Here is a 22,835-nt window from a genome sequence, read left to right as displayed (position 1 = left end):
AGTCAGCAACCTAAAATAAGGTAGAAAATACAATTTTAGAAATTAGCGCATTCTGTGACTGCCGCAGACAACTTTGTCCTTTTTTTTCAGTTGGCGACAGTTGGTCTATATAGACATTGATAAAACATACTCCCTTAGTAGATTTCCCATTCTTATGGATCAGCGGAAGACAATTTTATTGTTAGTTCTGTCCAGTGCACTGTAGTGGTGGCACAATTTTTATTTCAGCTGCAGTTTTTTTAATACGGACAAAATGAGAGTAAAAAAAAAGAAATAAAAAAAAAATAATTATAAAACTAAAAAAATATAAAGTTATTTTTTAATTATAAAATTTAACTGTCATAACCTAACCTAACTAACCAAACTTGCTGATAATGAAAAAATTGAATGAAGGTTTACTAATCGAAACCATAGTTCTGTTCATAAAATAAAATTATAAATGCCTCAAATTCAATTTTTTAATTATAAAATAAAACTGTCATAACCTAACCAAACTAACCAAACTTGCTGATAATGCAAAAATCTTAGACAAAAAGTTAGTGCCACCGATAGGATTCGAACCTGGTTCTTTCAGCTTCTATGCCCAGCACGTTATCCATTAGACCACCGAGGCCGATGACTTCAACCTGTATCGTTGCGGTAATGGTGTTCCCTCAGCCAATAGAATGCTCTCATTTTGAGCGTATTAAAAAAACTGCAGCTGAAATAAAAATTGTGCGTAGTACTGGTCGTGTTTTGTTTACTGTTTGTTTCTGGTTATTTCAAAAATTAAAAATCTCGTTAAATCGATATAATCATAAACAACAACTCGTCCCCTAATTATATAACCAAACAGTAAAGCACAAACCATGAAGTTAACCTGAAAATAATAGAAATAAAATTTGGATGACACTAGCGATCAATATCACCAACATGAACAATGTGTCAGACATGAAAAATGAGCTTCCAAATTTACAATGAGATGTGTTGGTTAGTGTATCAAATAGATTTCCATGTCTACTCCAGTATACAATAGTCAATGCCAGTGGATAAAAGCACAAAACGGTTTATGTAAAACCTATTTAATAACAAAAATGCAACAAAAGACTGTACAATTGTCAAATGTATTTCAACTTTGGTTGAGTACAACTCTCCTTACAGCTAACTTGTGTTAGTCTATCGTTAGAGTCTTGAAGGATCCCTCTACGCCGAACATTTGCTCTTTGGGCTTGTATTTACTTTTTTCTGGCCTTAAGCTCTCGTCGACTTTCCGTTTCATGTCGTTCAAAAACCATTCTCGATAACTCTCCACCTTCAGTTGCCAGGCATCTGGAAATAAAGATTGAATCAAAATTATACTCTTGGATATTTTAATAATTTGGTTCACTCAAAATCCAAGTAGCAAGTTCATCTACCTGAGAGTAAACATTTCCAGAGCTTTTACTAAAAAAGTACTAGTAGTGGATATTGAGCAAGTGCAGTGGGTGCCCTCATATAGTTTACGAGCTAATGTAAAAATACCCCCGCCGCAGCAAACCTGCCGACTAAGCGAATTTCCATTTGTCTGAATTGATTTTCTGTTAAATATATTTTAATAACATTAGGTTTAACGAGTACCTAGGTTTGCTGCTACAAGGAAACTAATAAAGTGTGTTTTTGAGTAAAATATTGATAGCTTAGTACAAAATAAATAAATTTGCCAAGTTTAAGTTTATTCAAAATATATCCATAAACAATCAAACTACAACATTTGACAATATTCTCCATAAGAATAACATGGGAATTTTAAATTTACGATTTTTTTAATTTTCTCCTTTACTAATAATCGAACAAAAATTCTTTTATATACTAAATTATTTGTTTTTTTAAGCTCTTTAAAAAGGTCTAAAGGGAAATCGGGAAATTTTGTGTTTTGAGGGTCAAAAGTGAGAAAAACCAATTTTTACCCCATAAAACCCCCCGTAAAGCCCCGTTCCCATGGTCCGATCGTGCTGGTTCGCGAACTCATTCAAGTTCATCCCGCTTTACACCTTTAAACCAAATTTCATCAAAGTCGGACAAAAATTACTCAAGTTATCGCGTTCACGGACGTATATATATATATATATATATATGTCTATATATATATACATATATAAAAATTTGAACGAATGGTGTTTTTGGCCTCTGGGGACATCAAAATGAAAAAGTAAATCAGTCCCGGGTCTAGGTCTTACCGTGCCACCTACGGTAATGGTAATAGCTACTTCCCTATAGGGAAATTCGCTAAAACGTAAAAAAGCTGTCTTGTAGCTTGGGGGATCAGCCTGTCTAATCGCACCTTTACTGATGAAGATCAGCTGGTTAGTAAGGTTGGTCCAATAATTCAAAGCCCAATGATCAACCACAGCTGGGTCCTGTTTGAACCATATGGTATGCTTAAAGGTACAGAGTAAATGCATTAATTATACTCAAGTTTAAAGAGAACAAAATACAAATCATGTTCAAATGTATCAATACAGAACTAAATTCAAAAGCACTAATCCACTTAAGTTCTGCCTCATTATTTTAAGATACCTTACCTTCCCATACTCCAGGAAAATCTGTAATACAACACTTATTGTCTATATGTACTCTGTAGTTTGAGACTAATTGATGTCCTCAAGACGGAGTTCATCTGTCAATCTCCATTTAAATTAAATTTACAATTTTACACCTAATCCATTGCAGAACCAGTTTACTACAGCTGGCTTAGTAAAGTTAGGTTAATTATTATGAATTTAAATTCTATCAAATAGAAATAGGAACATTCATCGCTATACATACCATTCAGTTCGGTGAGTTTCCCGGCTTTTCCTCCATACTCTTCTGGCAAAATGTCTTGTGGAACGTGATTGTATAGGAACTTGTGATCTTCTGATGTCGCTATTATCTGTAAAGTAAAACAGGTTGTTTATTTGATATTCAAAAACTTGTTGGAAAGAAACAAATCCTATGACTCTATCTGCAAGATACATATAACACTGTAGAGTCCAACACCGTTATTACTCCTTATAATGTTATGGAAAATTTAGTATTTTAGTTGAATAATTTTGCTTATTTCATATACATATAAATACTCACCCTCTGGGCTATTTTTTGCTTCAGCAGAGGTTTTATGGTCTTCAAAATGATTTCAACCACAGGCGACATGTTAATGAAAATTATTTTCTTGAATCTCACCGGTAAAGTGTTCTGGAAAATAACATAGATTTACTTATTGCAATTTCGGTACCTAAACCTTTATAAAAAACAAATATAGGACTTTCATATTTTTGAAGACACAATTGCCTACAAATTCATGATTACAAATTTCTCCAGGCTGTGCAACTATTTGTGTAAAACCTTCAGGAAGGGTATAACAAGTCAATCTTAATAGTAAGTAGTCAGCTAAATTGCAGTTTTACTCTTGGTTGGCATATTATCCTTGAAACAATCTAAAGTATTTTTAATTTCCTTGATAAGAAGTAAGGTACACAGGAAACATTCAATGAATGTGACACACGTTGTGTCTAGCACTAGGGCTGGTGTCTAGGGAAAAATCCTAACCCCCCTTAAGAGTGGACTAAAACACTCTTTGGTGGAGGAACACCCTGTGCGATCAGAATTTCCGCACAGTGCTCCCGTTCAGGCTCTTCCATGCCCGTCACAAGTAAATTTTAAACCTACTAGAGCTGAAAGCTCACAACAGTCAATTAAGCGTGTTTACAATGTATTACTTCTCTGTGACTAAGGTAATATAGTTTATGCAGTACTGTAGAGGTTTCAGAACAGTGATCCAACTCTCCTTTTTCCAAGAAACATATCTATTAATTTAAAAAAAAATAAACTCAACAATGGTTGAATGGATGTAACAAATTTTAGATATCAACTGAATAGTTCTCCTGTGATGGTAGCAAAACCGAGTAAGTACCCGGCAGTTGCGACAAAATCGGGAAAACGTCCCATCGCAGTGTAATCATCATCGTCTCGTGACGTGATGAAACCATGAAAGTATCCTGTGAATGTGCTATCGTGAACGCCTCGTGACGTGATGAAACCGTGAAAGTATCCTGTGAATGTGCTATCGTGAACGCCTCCTTCAGTAAAGTGAAATCGTAAAAATCACTGATCTTAGTTCTCAGACAATATTGAGCGTTACTGTCCCTACTCTGGGGAATTTACGATTACACCGCTAAGTGTAATTTTCACAAAGAGTAAGTTTCATGACAAAACCGAGAAAGTATCCGGTGAATGTGCTATCGTGAACGCCTCCTGCAGTCAAGTGAAACTGTAAAAATCTCTGATCTTAGTTCTCAGGCAATATTGAGCGTTACTGTCTCTATACTGGGGAATATACGATTACACAACTAAGTGTAAGCGCTTACAAAGAGTAAGTTTCATTAGTGACCTGGTGTATGTACTCACAGTGACACAGTGTATGTACTTCTTGAGCACGGGCAACACCATCAATGCAGGCAGCTGGGTGAGAGTGTAGTTTTTACTATCTATAACAATGACATCTCCTGCCCAGAACGGATCCTCGAGGAATCTGACGTCATAGGAACACAGGACTTTGCTGGCGTTGAGACAGAGGTCAATGTCTTTAGCTGGGGTGTCTGGGGACACGAGACTGTATATTGTCACTCTGTAGCCCTCGGTCGTCATCCGCGGCAATGTCAAGTACCTCCTGTAGACATAATGTTTTACGTTAGGTCATTTTTAAAGTCCTGCAACCCCCCTCGCCATCATGTACCTCAATGCTCACGGTAAAGGAAGACCCTGTACCCTGTGCAATCGGAATTTCCGCACAGTGCTTTCTCTCCATTGGGGCTCTTTCTTGCTTGTCCACAAGTATATTTCCGCCTACATTCCGGAGCTGAAAGGGCACGGTTTCCCATAAGTGTGTTTCCTCTCTACCTTTCTTCTCTGTGGAGTGGCTTTGTAAGGAAAATGACGTGCAATAAACCAAAAATATTTTTACAAAATTGTGTTAAGTTTGATTTTCAAGCAGCTTTTATCGGATACACAGTATTCTGTGCACAGTATACTGTATTCATACGGTCCAATTGGTCTAGGGTCTAGCTTTAATACTTTATTTACTTTACTACTTTATTCTGAAATAGTCATCATACGAATGTAGGTATTTTAAGCCAGAGATGAGTGTAGGATGAGTGGTGCGATCTTGTTGTCTTGTTAGTGCCTAAGGCTGACATGTTCCTTCGACACAGCTTTAATACTCTTCAATGAAATGGCGATGATACAAATTAGGTATTTTAAGCCAAGTATGAATGAAGATGAGTGTAGGATGAGTGGCGCGATCTTGTAGTCTTGTTATCGACTAAGACCGACATATTCCTTAAACACAGCTGGTAATTAATAGCCCATACAGCCAATGGCAACTAAGGGACCTACAGTTTATAGTGGAATCTGAACCACATTTTTGCCTTATAATTGACGAATTGGTAGTATCAGGATAATACTGCGGATTGTCATAGTACTCACTAGTGCGGACGTTAATCCACATCCACACCAGGGAGCATCGCATCCACAGTGCACGCCTTGAGGTTGGATGACAAGTAGAGTCCTAGGGCGAGAACAGATGATTTTCTCAATCACCATAATTTTAGAAAGCTTCATTAAAGTGGTAGAATGCATTGGTAATAGAGATCATGTGGAACTATAGAAATTATTTTTCTTGGAAAAAAAAGGTTTTTGTAGCCAATGAGAATTTTCTCTTTGAAAAAATTGATTTCTTATATCTATTTATCCTAGAAAGTACTCTTCTCTATAAGATTTATTCAAGCCTTTCTGATGTGTTCTTTCAACAAGTTTGGACTCCATCATGTAGCTAATTGCGACAAAACAAAAAAATTCAAACTACTCAAATCCCACATTAAGTGTCTATAACAGTCGTTGAACATGGACAAATTTAAATTTATATCACTGCAACTCCTGAGATAGTTGACGTGAGGCGTGAAAAGATGTTATAGCTTATACAATAAGTTGTCCTGTAACTTGGTTCAAAAGTCTGCATATTCGACAGAAATCAGTAATTTAGAACAGCACAATCTTTTGGTGGTTCAGTTCAACTACGTCCATTTTGAGCGTACTGGCGACAACGTTAACTTGAGGATGAGAAATGTCTAGTTCTAGCAATAGTCAAAAGGTTGATTGACCATTTTTAAATTACTTTGCAAGATGTATTTGACTATACTCACACGACCCTAGACATCTTCCTGAAGGCCGGGTCGCACGGGTCTCTGTGTTGGTAGAAGTCTGGACAGGTTGTTCTGTTTGTAAGATAACTGTCCAGGGAAATCTTGGCTCTCTCCAGACTGTTCTTGCAACCAACTAGGAAGCTGCTCAGGAGACTGTCGTCTGCGGAATGTGTTTGACAAGATTAATGATTAAATTAAACCATTGTGCAAAGTCCATGCAAGGAAGAATCAAGTTTGATGTTGATGTTAGCAAGTGGTGCAGTCATAAATTTTCCTGTGAGGGAACTATTGTTATGCAAAATTACCATGCTTATTACCAATATATGGGTTTTTTGGAAAGTTTCCGACATAAAATCACATTTACAATATTTAATAGACGTTTTTGACACCCACCCAATGATACAACTAGATGCACATTTAGAAATCAATTTCAAACACTAAAACTTTAAATAGATCGACACAGGTAATTGAGTAGTCTTTTACCCAAATGAATGATAGAATGAATGAACGATTAAATTATTTAAATCCTATATTTCACCAACATAATACAAAAAATATACAAAACTAGATATGTTCAATTGAAACTCTAAAGACTCTAAAATTTATATATTAAAAATCAATAAGTACCCCTTATTTATAAATGTCTCTTAGGCTTGATCGAATAAGTTTGGAGAAAATAAAACCAATTATACTTTGTATGATAGAACCTGTCACCTGACCTTCTGTTTCCTGGGTGCTGGCAAATAACCACATTCCTAGGTAGACCAAGGTTCTGGAGACATGTTCCATCATACAGACTATATAGATAACATTACCAAGATCGTGAGGGAGGTGAGGTTGTTAGTTCAAGGTTCAGGAGACAGGTTTCATCATACAGACTATATAGATAACTGACCCAGGTTGTGAGGGAGGTGAGGCTGTGAGTTCAAAGTTCAGGAGACAGGTTCCATCATATAGACTATATAGATAACATTACCCAGATCGTGAGGGAGGTGAGGTTGCGAGTTGAGCCATGTTTTGAGGAGCTCTGTGTCTCTTCTGTGCTGTTCTGTGTTGAGGTTGATGCTTTGAAAGATATTCTTCAGTGTTTCCCCAGAAGGTGGAACCAACTCCATGGCAGTGTCTGTACAGCTAACATAAACATACACGTGTAATAGAATGTAAAGGTTTTACACTACTATACGGAAGCAGACATCAGTCAAATAAAGGTCAACACCTTTAAATAAGATTTAACAGTATTGCCATTGAATAAACTCCCTGGTAATACAATCAACTGTTGATATTGATGCTGTAAAAGCAGACATTCCACCGATGTATGGAATTTGGGTATGAAGAGTAAACCTTGTATCCCCGTTTTTAAGTAGATCCCAGTTTTAATAAAAAAATTACATAATTGAATTAAGTCACAGACAGTGTTGACGAAGATTACCGATTTATGCCCTTTAAAAATTCTGTTTAGCCAAACCAAACTCATGTGTGTTAGTTCAGTTCGAGAGGGACGGGTTCAATTCCCGGCACATTAACAACACATGGTTTAGACCGTTTTCCCTAAAAGCGTTTAAGTAGGTACTTCTTACTGCAGTTCCTCATCTAAAAAATACCACTGACAACGTAGACATAAAGAAAAAAATTACAACTTAAATTGAGAAAATTAGGCGATCAAATTGAATTACATACTGCATCATACCATGTGAGTAGCTAATTAAGTTTGGTTTAAAATAAAACAATGGCTACAGCTGATCTATATTGATGGGATATCAACTTCAGTATTCAAAAATCAATGGCAATAGACATCACAGTATGGGAAAGGAGTTTTGAGTTTATTTTTGTTCTGTTCTTTGTGTTTTTATGTTATTAGCATATTTTATGTTTTTTGTTAGAAACCAGTTGTTAGATAGAGTTTCTAGTCAATCGCTCAATATGAAATGAAATTTAATTCATAGAACATGTACCTGGTGAGTTTGTAGGGCACATTTTCTGGTAACTCAGGATTTGGCAACTTTTTGTTTCTAAACAGTCTTAATATTTTCTTCAAAACACTGTCACTTTCACCAACTATGTTTAATTGGTAAAAAACAGAAAGTCAAATGATAAAATATCAGATGTGTCTATGGCTGAGACTCACTAACACTGATGCTGTTTATTAGCATTCATCTAGTCTTGTTCTTGACCTTAGATATGGCTGTCAGTTTTCTACTGAGTTGATGTTTCGCCAGTGCTATCAGTTTTTTGGTTGATGAATGAAAATTAAATTCCTGATCTCTACGAATCGTGTTTAACACTACTTTAAAATTCAACTGAAACCCATGAAACATTGTTACCGTACTGTTCAGTTTAAAATGCACACAATTTGCATTCTTTTTTGGTTAAAATGTGGTAAATACTTCTAAAACAACCAAGCAAGTTTGGTACACAAATTTCAGAACTCAATGCCTATTTTTAGACTGTTAACTTCAAAATGTTGTGCAAATACATATTATTATGTACAGGGGTTTTTGTCCAATATTATAAAATTTTTATGTACCCACATCAGCCCACCAACCAATTTTATGTCAAACATTACTTTTGTATTTTGATTTTCGCTTCGTAAACCGAGAACCCCGAGAACTTGTTCATTATTTTTATAGTAGGCAAATACAGTATAATATTTTAAACACGGTAATATTTAGTAGTTAGAATAATGGTACTGTAATACCAATAATCTTGTGTTCCCAAGTCATTTTAAACATTTTAAAGGAAAATGGTCTTACCCCGGGTTGTGCTACTATCTAATGTAAACCTTGTAGCAATATACAACCTAATTAATCTACAACCCAATGAAAAATTGCAGCCATCTATATATTAATAGGCAAGCATGTTTCTTTAAAACCTTTTTTCTCAGCTTGTGTGCATCACAGGGAAAAACTATGCATATTGTTAGAAAGATATTTTCCTGTAGATGTGCAGAATCCCATTATAAATTAAAATAGGCTAAAAAATAAGCACAAAAAATAATTGAAATTTTTTTTAATTAACATAGGCCTTGGGGTTGCCATGCTGGTGATGAAATAACAACGATAAATAAACATAAAATCAAAACAAATTGAAAACTGCTACACAATCATTACATGTTTCATTGCATTATTTTTGGTCAAGTTTTCGACCACTGGACGTCCTCTACTGTAAACATTAAATAGGTTTCTTTAGATTTGACGGCGACCACTATAAACACTGGCTACTTATTTAATCGTTTTGAAAATCAGAACTAAGGCGTTTCAATCAATAAAAAATAAATATGAACATAACACAGTTATATATAATAAATTTTGACTTGATATTGCTTAACTGAGAAACATCCTTAGGCTTTCCAATGTCTCAAATAGCTATTATATCCCTACAGTTACAATTATTGAACCAGTAAATATATGAATATGTAAACATAAGGAATCAATATTGTACTTACTTCAATTCTGTAACTGTCACTGCCTCACCGGGGTTTATGGTTTTATTTTGGACACAATCCACGGGCCACGCTTCAGCAATTCCCAGGGTCACCCGGTTTTGTGTCCTTAACGCTTCCTAGTCAATCAAATGCACCATTAAACAGTAATTCTGTTTTTCCTCGCATTGCACAATAGAGGTACTAACTATTGTTTGCCATGTAAAAAATACCTTGATTGCAACGTTTTTAGTGATTGTTGTTCAATGTTTGTTACGATGATATTTTTACTGGCTTGTAATGACTTCAGTGACAATGTTTGAAGAATTGCCGCTGAGATATCGTTACACATGTTCTGTAGATTTACATAATCTTGATAGTTAGTCACGGACAAAATGATGTTGCCTTGAGTAAATCGCTGAGTTTTTAGATGTTTAAATCCTAAAAATTACTGTATGGAAGGGTTGAGATCATGGTAGGTGCCAAGGCCAAAGGGGAAAGAGTGGACTTCCCTTCCTACCCAGATAAGATGGATGCATCCATCAAGGCAAGGGGGCCCCTAGCCCCCCTAGGAGACCCTTACAACCAAATTAAAAAATTATGCAAAAAACACAATAAATTGACAATGCATAAAGCAAACTTAGCCACTCAAATTTGGTGAATCACTATTTTTAATATTTTCCGAGGGAGGGCCCCTCCCCTTTTTTACTGGGCCGTTATGCCGTACCCCCAAGTACTCTCAAATCTCAGACCCCTTTAACAGTTAGATGGACTCTCATGGGTTCCTAAGGTTGGGAATCATAAGTTTATAGTTTGCACAATACTCGAAATATTAATTACCATACAAGGGATTTTTGAACGCAAGGATCAAACGTCTTTATTGTAATTTTTACAAGTAAAATGAGATGAATAATTGAAGGTATGTACGCACAGATTTCACATCAACCATCGGCATATATTTACCTATTGTATTACTCGACCAAAAGCATAAATTTGTTTTTTTTTCGGATTCTTACTTAAGACGTGTTTTACCAGTTATAATTATATATATTGCTCTAAGAACCTTCAGTGAAATACCGGCTTTCATTTGAGCTATTTTTTTTATTGAATTAGGACGAGTTTGGCAAACGCAAGGTGAAAAAACTACATAAAAATTATTTTTATAAGGTTTTTGTATGATTAAAAATAAATTACTTTATTTACACTCAATCACTAAATTTTAATTTGAGCTATTGATCGTTTGAGTCAGCTAAGTTCAAGATACTGTAATACTAAAAAAATCATAAATTTGATTATTTCTCGGATATGATATTTATTTCAACGGAGGAGTATGGGTCCTCTAGTCAATATAATAAAATAATAAATCCACACACACTCACCCAGTGTTAATACAGTCAACGTGTCCGCATCAGGTACGCCACCCACACAGACGCAGGTGACAACCACACAACCGGTGGCGTCAGAGGTGTTACACAACATTACGCTAGTTATCTGCAATTACTGCCTATTCCAGTTATACTGGTGTGGTTTTATCTAATGTAAGCAACACAAATCTCACCTTTATCTGAAGTCTTTAGCGAATTACCCAATTAGGGAATAAGCTATTACCGTAAGTTTCATGGTAAGACCTAGACCCGGGACCGATTTACTATTAATTTATTCGTACGACTTCGTGATCCAGGTCGTACTACGGTAAACGAATTATGGAGAGTTTGTGGTAAACAGTTTGTGGTTTTCCCATTCTTAATCCCAAAAACAAAATGTCGCAATTTCTTTCGTAAAACATTTTGTGGAGCTCAAAAGTAATAATTAAGTACATTGAAGTGTTTTGTATGATTAGAAATTACGGAGAAAATAAGGAAAATATTGTAAGTTTAAGTTTTTTAAGTTAGTCTCCAAATTAGCTGTTGTAGTTTTCTTAATTATGGATATATTTAGATCAAAATTGATACATTTATTTACTTAACACCGATTTATTTATTTAACAATTGACAAAAACTATATTGCCTTCCTTATAGCAGCAAACCTAGGAAAGGAAACATAGGAACCTAGGACCTCAAACCTAGGAACTCACCTAACGGTTTTTTTCTATTAATAGGGAATAAATCTAATATTTTAGAGAAAATCCAATAAGGCAAATGGAAATTCGCTTAGCCTGCAGGTTTGCTGTGGCGGGGGTTATTTGAGGGATTATTGCTGACGTTTCCATCACGATAAAAAAAAAAGTAGTTTTCATGAAGATTTCGGATTTGGAATATGAAACCGTTCTCCCGTGAGAAATTTTTGAGCCATATTTGTACTACTTTTTTCGTTCATCTTTTTCTTCTTTTTTTGACTACGTAAGACTTCTCTCTGTGCGCTTTATTTTAAAATGTATCAGCTTTGTGTGGGTTTGTGAACTATTCGTGTCATGTTGCACTTTTACACTTGGAGATCTTATTACTCAAAACGTTGTGTAAGCTTATTTGTTACTCTTCGTAATTGAATATGCCCGCAATAAACCTTCAAATACCAATGATAAGATAGTCGAGTTTGCAATATGTTGCATATCGATTGTTTATGCGAAGTATCGCACGATGATGAAGTATTCATTTGTAGACATCTCTCACATTATTGGGTGGTGACACAATAGAAGTGCATTGTTCAGCGACGCCTGGGGTGCAAAAATGCCAACTCATTGATGCTGGAAGGGTTGGCTTAGCAGGGCAATATATTGGGAATTAGCGGGACAAAGGGACTATCTGTAGGTTGATGTGGGAGATGTCAAGGGTCCAGGAGCAGCCTTCGGGCGCTCCGGGTGGCTGTATCACTTTTGTTCCGCGGTTGAAGGACAATTTCTTCATATCACTTTTGTTCCTGTGGTTGGCAGGTTGATTTCGGGACCGAAACATCGCTTTTGTTCCGCGGACATCTCTCTTGTTCCGCGATGGGGGCTGTACTCTCCCTCCCCCAAATTCTCTCTTTTCCCCTCATCCTAATTCTTTCATGCGGGCTCTAAAACTCGTTAAATTATAATTTTCTCCTTAACAAAAATATCAACAATTTAACCTTCAATAACCTTTCCTAACCTATGACAGAAATAATTAGGAGGAGAATGAAAGAGAGGATTTGGGGGAGGGAGAGTGCAGCCCCTCTCTTGCGGAACAAGGGAGATGTCCGCGGAACGAAAGCGATGTTTCGGCCGGTCCCGAAATCTACCTGTTGACCCCCGGAACAAAAGTGATGTGAAGAAATTAGCCTTCAACCGCGGAACAAAAGCGACACACGCCTTCGGGCGTGAGGAAATGTGGGTAAAATAAGGATAAAATGTAGTGTAAAATATGGAATATTTGAAGTAGTATAAAAAGAGATTTAGGGTCTATTCAAGATTAGGTCCACCAATATTAAAATGTTCCCTATGCAAATTAAGGTGGTGCATATGAACAAGAGGTAGCCTGCTGACGTATAAAAATTACCAAACCTTACCTAACTCAACCTTCCCTTTCTACATCACCTTCATTTGCATTGCGACAACTATAAGTGGTCCACTTAAAAATACCCAGTGACGGTTGATTTGTTAATTTTTTTGAGGTTTGCAGACTCTCTAAAAGTTGGTTTTGTCCGAACATTGCTTCAAGCCGACCCACCAAATGCGTTTAGAAAATAATGTTTGCATTTAAATTTATGGTGCATAAGAGTCTTCTTAAAAATCATCTTGGGTATTATTTTCACGGGAGGGGATTTCTTCTCGCAGTACCTGCTAAGGGAATTTCGTTTACTTTCCAAAGTGAGGCTTGAAATTGAGATTAGTGGAACTTCTCGTATTTCTTCCCTAATTGTGCAATAGAACTCACCTACAATCTCAAGGTCCAAGCAGATGACACATGCAAGTTAACGCTGGAAGAGTTACCTTTCAGGACACCTCGAAACTGTTTCTCATTCTTGTTGTTAGCTCCTACACTTAATTGTTACTGTTCACTATTTGTGTGTATTTTACGTAGTTTTATGTCGAGAGTCGCTTTGCAAAAAATTTTCCTGTACTGGGTACGATGGATGAAAAACGCGAATCGCATTTATTGATTTATTTATCAAAGTTTGAGAACTCTATCTAACCACCAACGTCGGTGAGTGTAAAAGTAGTATGTTTTCTGTGGTGTAAGGCAGAAACTTTATAGCAAGACTCAAGAGGTCGGAGTATAGAAATGCACTACTTGTTGGTGTAATCTAAGGTTCTATCGTAAGGGCGTCAGAGAAACGATTAGTGCGATATTTAAAATGTACGGTGTGGGACTTTTATTACAACCGTAGCTTGTGCTTTTGAAGAAGTTGCAGTCGTTCAATTTTCCGTCTGACCTTCGTCTGCACGTGAAACCACAGGAAAATAGGATATTCCTCTTTTATTTGCAGGAACTTACCAAACAAAGTGGTGGGTGAGCCGAAGAAGAATGAGTCAGTAAAATGAATACACGTTTGCAACATGTTCTAACAGCATCTTTGCACGTTTGAACTACTATTTTGGTAGTAAATACTCTGATTGTTCACTGTGTCCCCACCCAAAGCCGGCTCTGGTTTGAACATTACAAAGGCTTTTTGCAACATTCTGCAAGGGGTACACGAATTTTTACACTCCCAAGCTATTTTGTAAGTCAAGTTTGCACCTAGGCCTAGTAGAGTTTGATCATTGCACTATACCCTTAACTACATTACTTGAATACTTACTTGAATACTGCATCGTTGACCGACAAAGTCGGAATAGATTGCGTCACATTTAATAATACTACTATTTACAAAAAATTTAACTAAGATGGCGGCGGGTTGCCAAAAAGTGGTGTGTCGTCCAGCTCACTTAGTGAGTATAGAGGTCTGCATTGGTGTACCCCTGGACGCCAAATATAACACATATGCGCTCAGGGGCATTTCCATATTGCTATAAGTAAAACAAAGGAATGCAAATATAAAACTAAATAATAATGTCAGCATTCATTCATTTTAAATGTTCTCTTCGTTCTTTACCCAAGCTTTATTTGTCAGCTTTCAGCGTCAACATCGTGATACAGCGATTTTGGAGATGTTGATACAATTTGATGAAAAAACTTACATAGGTACAACAAACTATTTCACTTAAAATATAAATTAACTACCGTCAAATGAATAAATAAAATAACTAAAAACAGCAAAAGACATTTTCTAAGTGAGAGAAATCAATTCCAAACGATCCCGAACGCAATCGCAATGATACTCGCTTTCCAAACAAAACCCCTTTTCGATTTCACAAAACACGTCTTACATTTTCATTACGAGCAAATAACTCGTTGTTTGCCAAACACTCGACAAACAGGAGGAATCGAAACAGTATTAGTATTGATACTACAAGAAGCTCAATAATGAACGATTCTAATCCGTGTGTACGAACGTGTTGACATGTTCAAAGGGCGAACAGAAATTAATTGACTCGGAGGAAAAATGGCGACCAAGACAAAGTGAAGTTTCATTTGGAACGTTGTCGCCCGCGGGGGTATACTCGTGTATCCCCCCCCCCCCTACACCCCGGGCGAGTTGATATGTATTGTATTTGTATGCCCCCTTCGCTTCTGCTATTGGATTGGCTGAGAGAGTGAGTGGTAAGGGGCGGGGGATTGATACGGTTTTGTAATTCTTGGTTTTGTAAGGTTAGATTGCATGTTTTGTAATTGTGAGTTTGAAACTTAGGGGGTGTAAATGGAAAAAACAAATTTGCGGGTGCCATTCTGAAAAAAAGTGTGTAGCTAGGATGGTTCGAAAATCTGATTGTGTTTTAAATGATCCTGACTGATGAAACAGCTGATCTTAGTCAGTAAAGCTACAGAGACCATCTCACAAAATTCTGCCTATACTCATCCTTCACTCATATTTGGGTTAAATACGCACCTAGGTGGCGTCCCCGTCTCCCCGTGACCCCGTGATTGATAATTAATAATTGTCAACTTACTTAATGCTGCCAAGAGTGAGAACAGTACTTTGTTGTGTACACTACTTTACCTATGACAGTGTTTTAATTACTAAAAATTACTTCTCATTATCTTCTAAGAGAGGTTATGTTTTCGTTTATAAATTCTCATTGCCTCCGACAGTGATGAAACGAAACATTGTACCAAACACTAATTACACCACTCAACAATTAAATTGGCCTGAACAGCTGATAAGTTGAAGTTCAAATACAATTTTACTTCTTCTCTCTCAATCCTTGAACCTCTTTGTTCCGTTACCCGTGTTGTTATGAGTAAAACGATGCTGTTTTGAAATTAAACAATTTTTTGAAAAACTTTTAAATTCTAAGAACTGTACTGGAAACGGCTACTTAAAAAACGGTCGTAGGCAATGAATATATCAAAAGGCATGTCTGTTATGTGTTCCGAGTTAAAACGACAACTGTAATGCCAAAAATGAATCAATAGGCTAAATACTATTACGAATACTATTAGGGCTTTAAAGTATAAAAGTGTAAAGGCATGAAGAAATGTACGTTTACCTACGACCGTTTTTAAAAGTAGCCGTCTCAGTTAAGCTTTAGAATTGAAAAGTGTCACATAACCGCATAGTTTTATCCATAACAACACGGGTAACGGACCAATGAGGTTCAAGGATCGAGAGAGAAGACATAAAATTAATTTTAATCATTCTAACTTCAACTAATCGCCTGTTCAGGCCAATTAAATTGTTGAGTAGTGCAATTATTAAATTAGTTTTGTTGCGCATCACTGTCAGTGGCAATGAGAGGTTATAAACGAAAACAAAACCTGTCTTAGATGTTACGAGTAGTGATTTTTAGTAATTAAAATACCGCCGTAGGTAAAGTAGTGTACGCAACTAGCGTAAATAGTGTTAACGACACAAGTAGACAATTTAAGGTAGGGTGCCTTTACTATTTTACTTTAACTGCTTTGAATGATGCCTTATTTGACGTGTTTAACAGAAATATTTTGTTTCAGCAACTGAAGGAAAAGCTGAAAGATGATAGCGACAACAAAATAAATGCTGCTATCAGGTATGTGATTTGGATTTCACGTGAATGTAAATTTAAGAATGAACTTTGAGTACGTTGTTATATGAACAGTTTCTATGTCCAAGTCTTGTTGACTGTGGCTTTTTGTGCCATTTCTTCATTGAATCTGCCAGACTACAGAGAAGTAAGATTTTTTATTTTTCTAACATTTCTTACTTCTTTGTGGCGATACGCAGACGCCACAGCCAAATTGGACTCATACCACTAACGTATTTAAGACAGATTTGTCTAGGTTATAAACGCACAAATCCTTTGTAATCTATTTTGTTGTACAGTTGACTCTAAAACATAAAGGAACATGATTTTAGGTTTAGTTCAATAATTAAATAAACGAACAGTTTTGGCTCTTTGAAATAGAAAACAAATTGTAATACGCGTTTAACGAAGAATAGGTTGTGGAATAATCCGTAGCTATGTCGTTCCACAATACTTAAAAAAATATTTGTTGACACCATCTTAAACCCTGTTAAAATATTTATGACTACCGAAGAAATGTTTTTACTTTTGTCGGAGCAGTGACTATATAAACGGTAATCTGATGGCTTATGGTGATAAAATGCTTACGTAAAAAATTAACACTTTGGTTTAGTACAATTTTGTTAGCTACTGCGCGGAAAAAAACGAACGGTGAACCCTGGAAATATTTCCCTCCGAAAAATGACTACGTCGCACAAAAATATTTTATAGTCTTAGAGTATTTGGTATTCAGAGAGAGACAAGGTGGTCAATATGAAACCCGGAGGCAATACTAAAGTAGCATTTAATATCGCGGAACCAACTTCGTGAATTGCATCGGAATAACATCGCTTGAAAGAGGAAATTATTTTATGACTATGAATAAAATATGCACAACTTGCTTACCGTTGACATTTATCAATTTAACCGCATCTCTTAATGCAAAATAAAAACAGTACTTGCATATCGAATTACAAAGGATGGTAGGGACATATCCTACATTGTAAAATAATTACCTAAAATTTCAGTAGATAATCGTATTGTATATCGCAGTATCAATATCGATTATCGAGGAAGGTGCAATGTACGATCTAGGGTACCTCTGATAGCATTATGTTCCAGTCCCGCACTATGAGACTAAGTCAATCACAACTCACTACAGAAATTATCGCATCACATATCGCAGTATTAATATCGATTATCCTATCGTATCGTGAAGGTACCAAGTACGTACGATGAAGCATTACACTGGGAGACTAATTCAATCACGACAACTAACTACAAGTTATCGCATCGCATATCGCAGTGTCAATATCGATTATCGTATCGAATCGTATCGAGGATGGTACAATGCACGATGAAGGGTACCTCTGATAACATTACTTATCGCACTGGAGAGACAGATTCAATCACGACAACTCACTACAAAAGTTATCGCATCGCATATCGCAGTGTCAATATCGATTATCGTATCGTATCGAGGATGGCACAACGTACGATGAAGGTTGATAACATTACGTCCCGCACTGGGAGACTAACTCAATCACGACAACTTACAAAAGTTATCGCATCACATATCGCAGTGTCAATATCGATGATCGTATCGTATCGAGGAAGGCACAATGTACGATGAAGGTTGATAACATTACGTCCCGCACTGGGAGACTAACTCAATCACGACAACTCACTTACCATATCATTTGTCTCAGCAGATTCTCTTCTCGCAAAACAGTTTACTAACGTCATTTACCCTTCCCCCCTTCCTACTTCAGGGCGGCCATTTTGAACACCACAAAAAATTACATCATCCATACTCTGATGTTTCAGGAGGAACTTTAAGAATTTTAATTTGAGTGTTATGCGAAAGAACGTTTTTACTGTCATTGCCATTTACAACAGGTGACATGAGAAATAATACGTTTACCATGAATCTATAACTATTTATTATTTGGTTTTTGTTTTGTGAAACCTTTTAATCTCGTTTTCCCTAAATTTACCCCGATACCTTTAACCATTCATTCACATCTAGCATAACACCAAATATTCGCTATACAGTAAGGATGAAACATTTTTGGAAATTTATATCACTTTATTTATATTTCAGGCAAGTGGCTCTTGCAGATTTCGTCATTCTAAACAAAACCGATTTGGTAAAAAAAGAACAAAAGAGTGAGCTCATATCCGCAATAAGGTAAGAACATAAGCAGTAGATTGGTTTTGTTGTGTTAAGTGTTTTTTGTAACTTTTTAAGTATTCCTTATTATCCATTGTCTATATGTTTTACCAGTGATGACGATTTCATTGTTTTTTATCTTGTATTGTTTTCCTTACCATGAGGTGTACGGTTATAGCTTCTTCTTTCCTAGGAAAATTTGCTAAAAACTTAACCTCGCGTATAACTAATTAAATTTCGTTTCAACAACGAACTTCAATGCATCTTACGATCCCTGATTCTCCTCTTTGACAATAGAATCCGATCTTGCAGTCCATTATAACATTTATAACCTTTTGAAAACCTTTACAATAAAAGGATATCACTTGTGATTCAGTCGAGCAGTTGGTAATAACAGGAGTCTGTATCGCCTTTGACTATGGATTAATATCGACATTCCTGATCCTTGTTTGATGTCTGATGTTACAGGTCTATCAACGCCAGCAGTCCATTGTTGGAGACTGTCAAATGCACGTGAGTTCGCACATTCTGAACATTTACTCACCTTGTTAGATTGTTCCTTTTGACGATTTTCTTTATTAAAAGTGCTTCTCGTTACAAGGGGTTTTTCATAAGATTTCTGTAAGGTATTGATATTTTGAAAGGAGTTTAAGTGTTTTGGTTGTTTTGTATTGTGAACTTTTTTAAATATAATACAGTAATCCGGAGGCTCAATAATTCTTTGAAACTCAAATTTAATAATACCAATAATAATTTCGCAAAATACATATAGTTGTTAACATCCTCTTCCAAATGAGTCATATAATTTCGTTTGAATAAAATTTTGAAATGATTTTTTCTAAACTATTTTTTTTAACCAAACTATAGGACCCATGCTGCTCCGCAGCGTTGAAATAAATATCATATCCGAGAAATTAAATTTATGATTTTTGATTGAGTAATAACTTGAACTTAAGTGTTTAAAACGACCAAAAGCTCAAATTAAAGCCTATAACTCACTTATTATTTTGTCAAAAACATAAACAATCCTGGAGCTATTGATTTTTTATCATAGAAAAACCTTATACAAACATTTTACTTGTTGGTTGTTCTGCTTGAAACTCGTCCGATTTGAATAACTAACAGCTTAAATGAAAGCCAATATTTCACTGAAGGTCCATAGACCAAAATATAAAGGATTATATAATTATAACTGGTGAAATACGTCTTAAATTGAAGTGAGATTTCGAAAATAAAACATTTTATTTTGTCGAGTTTACAGTAGATAAATATGCCGATACTTTGAAATATGTGTTTGCATACCTTCAATTTGAGACCTCAATCATGAAAATTGGTCGGATAGAAGAGCCAAACAAACTTGGAAAAGAAGACCCACATTTTGTTATTTATAAGATGTTCAATAATAACAGTGGTATTCACCTATATTCACAGAATTATGATACTTAATGCTAACTTTGTTAACTAACTACGTGTTAAATTTAGTAGTATTAACCTTAAGACACTGAAGTAGAATTCCCATTTAAATGGACCAGCTGTAGCCAATATTTCGTTTAAATAGATGATTGTCGAATAAATTATTGTGTTTATAAAAAAGTAATTAACATTAGTGCATTCTATCGGTGGCTTCTGGGGCTTCAACTACGTTCATTTTCATTCTATAACAGGCTTTATCTTTTACATGTTGTTGTATACTTCTAAATACTCAAATAATTTAATTAGCCTTTTGGATGGTAAATTTTAATTTGTTTAGTGACATCCTTCAATATTGTTCACCGTCTACTTCTAACGTTTTAGCGTAGTTGATTAGTTTGCTACATATTACATTAAAGTATAGTCTCGTTCATATTTTTTCACTTATTTTTGGTAAAGCAAACTATATTGTAAAGTCAGTTTTAAGTTGAGCTACAATCACTGCAGCAGAACTATGATGCAGTGATTGTAGCTCAACTTAAAATCTGAGTTTCTTGCTTTGAGAAATATTTTTTTTTAATTTCAGAGTTTCACTGGACGACATTTTGGACCTTAACGCTTACTCCGGAAATAGACAAGACAGGTAAGTTTAGTTACAATAATCTTGCTTTTTACGTGAAAAAATTGTTTTTTAATAGATTAAGGTGTTTGTTGAAAATTTAAGCATTTAAACTCAAAACGGCGATTTAGGAATCGAAAACCTTTAGTTTTCTTTAAAAGGTTATTTGTTTATTTTATTTGTTTATTATTTTTTTGTTTATTTTTTTGTTTTTTGTTTGTTTTTTTGTTCTACGAGTTTTCTGTGTTTTCAAATGCACAACATGTCTTAGAAGCTGTTTGTGAATCTTTTAAAGTTAACGATTTATGTTGTATGCTATTTTGTTATCGTTACCGTATTTACAATTGTATAGCTACAAATAGTTGAGTGGTAATAGAGATCGTTTAAAAGTCAGATGGTTCTCGGTTCGGTTCTGGCAAAGTCAGTGGCTTTTAATGGTGTGAAATTGTACCCAGCTGTCCTTTACTATTAGATTTTATTAGGCACGTATATGATTCTAGCTAAAAAACAGCTGATCCTGCGTATTGATTACTTAGTAATTCCTCGGGCCAAAATATAAAATAGTTTATATGAACACAGATGTCATACTTCATTTCGTTTAGCGTCTGTCCGTCTGTATGTGTTTTTTTATTAAAAACATCCATACAGCGTTACAATTCTGCAAAAATATCATATCATTTGCCACTATCCTTTAGAAAAATCTGAATTTAAACTCCTAAACTGTTTTTATGAAGTCTATATTAAATATTTTATGCTACATTACACGAAAACAGAAAATTAGTTAGAAGATTTCTACGATACAGTATAGGAGATAGGACATTGTTTAAACAGTTTTGCTTATTTTGACCTAAGGAATTTAATTACTACGTAAATTATGTCCCCACCTTGAACACCCTGTATAGATTTACATACCTTGAAGCAAGCGGTGTGCGCCTGCCTAACACTACTTCGGAAATTTGCTTCTGCATATTTCGGAATTACGCCTTTCGGAGCAGCACCTCTTGTGCCACTGTGAGCACGCAAGCCAAGCTACCCCACAAGGACCAGGGGTTGCAGCGAATGGGTGGGATTAGATGTTAATAAAGTGAGCAAATAGCAAGGGCGGGATGTCTAATAGCAGGATCATGTAAATGGTAGCGCTAATGAAATATTGTACACTCCATTGACTAGGCTGCATAGGGAATGTCTGTGGGTATATTGGATGTTGGTGATTAATAGGGTTAAGTAAAGGGTACGGGATTGGAATTATGTCCAAAGGTAAATATTTAAGATGACTTTTTGGGATGGGAGATATCAGGTAATTTTATAGATACAGTCAGATAATGATTAATTTTCTGATCTTAAGTTCTGTTGCATCTTTTAAATGAAATGTCAACTTTGCAAACATTTTTTAATTTATATTCCGCAAATGAGTGCTCTCTACGTTAAAGAAGACTATTTTATTTGTTATTGTCACATACTTACGTAAGTTATAAATAAAGATCTACTTCTTACGTTTTTCAACACCATTACGTCACTTATCTTATTGTTTGCTCAGCTTTTAAAAATGAACTTATTTATATGATTCTACTGTCTTTATTGAGTCTCTAGAAGCCTTGTTCTTTAATATCGATGTATTTGTATGGATACTTGTTTCTTTTGCAAATTCCTAAAAGTATTCTCTCAAGTTAGATACTACCATCTAATTATTTTTTTTAATTTTTATTTTCAAGTTAAATGATATTTTTTACCTTTAAGCCAATCGCAAGCTAACATTTAATTCAATGTTTATTAATATATGATTAGATTTTTATTGAATAACTAACTACAAGCATTATTTTAAACAATTTAAAACCTATAATAACATATCCTTTTGTTTTCTTAAACAAGTCACTACCGATTTAAAAATAACCACAAATATCAGTACTACTCTAGTTTCTAAAAGGTCAATAATGTAACAAAATATTAACAAAATACGTAGGTAGTCCAAACAAACTTATGGAATAACATTATATCCACAAAAAAATACCGTCGAGTGCTTAAAACCAAAATTATTCCAAATA

The 22,835-nt window shown here is 35.3% G+C and overlaps 2 protein-coding genes across 3 annotated transcripts in view; one reads left to right on the top strand and one right to left on the bottom strand.

Annotated features, from left to right (window-relative positions):
- The window catches only part of LOC128996152 (zinc-regulated GTPase metalloprotein activator 1-like), a 230,611-nt gene that overhangs the window by 52,046 nt on the left and 155,730 nt on the right, over positions 1–22,835 (top strand). For both annotated transcript variants that reach the window (XM_054421289.1, XM_054421288.1), the window contains exons 6-9: positions 16,563–16,618; positions 18,696–18,782; positions 19,233–19,277; positions 20,761–20,817. In XM_054421289.1, coding sequence (XP_054277264.1) covers positions 16,563–16,618; positions 18,696–18,782; positions 19,233–19,277; positions 20,761–20,817 — 245 coding nt within the window. The remainder of the gene's footprint in view (positions 1–16,562; positions 16,619–18,695; positions 18,783–19,232; positions 19,278–20,760; positions 20,818–22,835) is intronic.
- Positions 1,056–11,021, bottom strand: LOC128996157 (alpha-tocopherol transfer protein-like). The gene is made up of 8 exons (XM_054421294.1): positions 10,995–11,021; positions 9,640–9,755; positions 7,174–7,328; positions 6,198–6,357; positions 4,405–4,666; positions 3,082–3,192; positions 2,785–2,890; positions 1,056–1,308 (listed from the first exon to the last, which is right to left on the bottom strand). The coding sequence occupies exons 3-8, from the start codon at positions 7,310–7,312 to the stop codon at positions 1,151–1,153; spliced, it is 936 nt and encodes a 311-aa protein (XP_054277269.1). The 5' UTR covers positions 7,313–7,328; positions 9,640–9,755; positions 10,995–11,021; the 3' UTR covers positions 1,056–1,150.

The sequence above is a fragment of the Macrosteles quadrilineatus genome, unplaced genomic scaffold (genome assembly GCF_028750875.1).
Source record: "Macrosteles quadrilineatus isolate MER2022 unplaced genomic scaffold, UCM_ALF_1.0 Scaffold_6__1_contigs__length_79288215, whole genome shotgun sequence".
NCBI classification, from domain to species: Eukaryota; Metazoa; Arthropoda; class Insecta; order Hemiptera; family Cicadellidae; genus Macrosteles; species Macrosteles quadrilineatus.
This window is presented reverse-complemented; position numbering and strand designations above follow the sequence as displayed.

Bases quoted from the DNA above. Each gene is read 5' to 3' on its own strand.
- LOC128996157 (XM_054421294.1), bottom strand. From the start codon at position 7,312: ATGGAGTTGGTTCCACCTTCTGGGGAAACACTGAAGAATATCTTTCAA. The intron at 6,358-7,173 runs GTAATGTTATCT...CACATTCCGCAG, and splicing joins TCACCTCCCTCACGATCTGG to ACGACAGTCTCCTGAGCAGC. The intron at 3,193-4,404 runs GTGAGTACATAC...GTTATTTTCCAG, and splicing joins AGTACATACACTGTGTCACT to AACACTTTACCGGTGAGATT.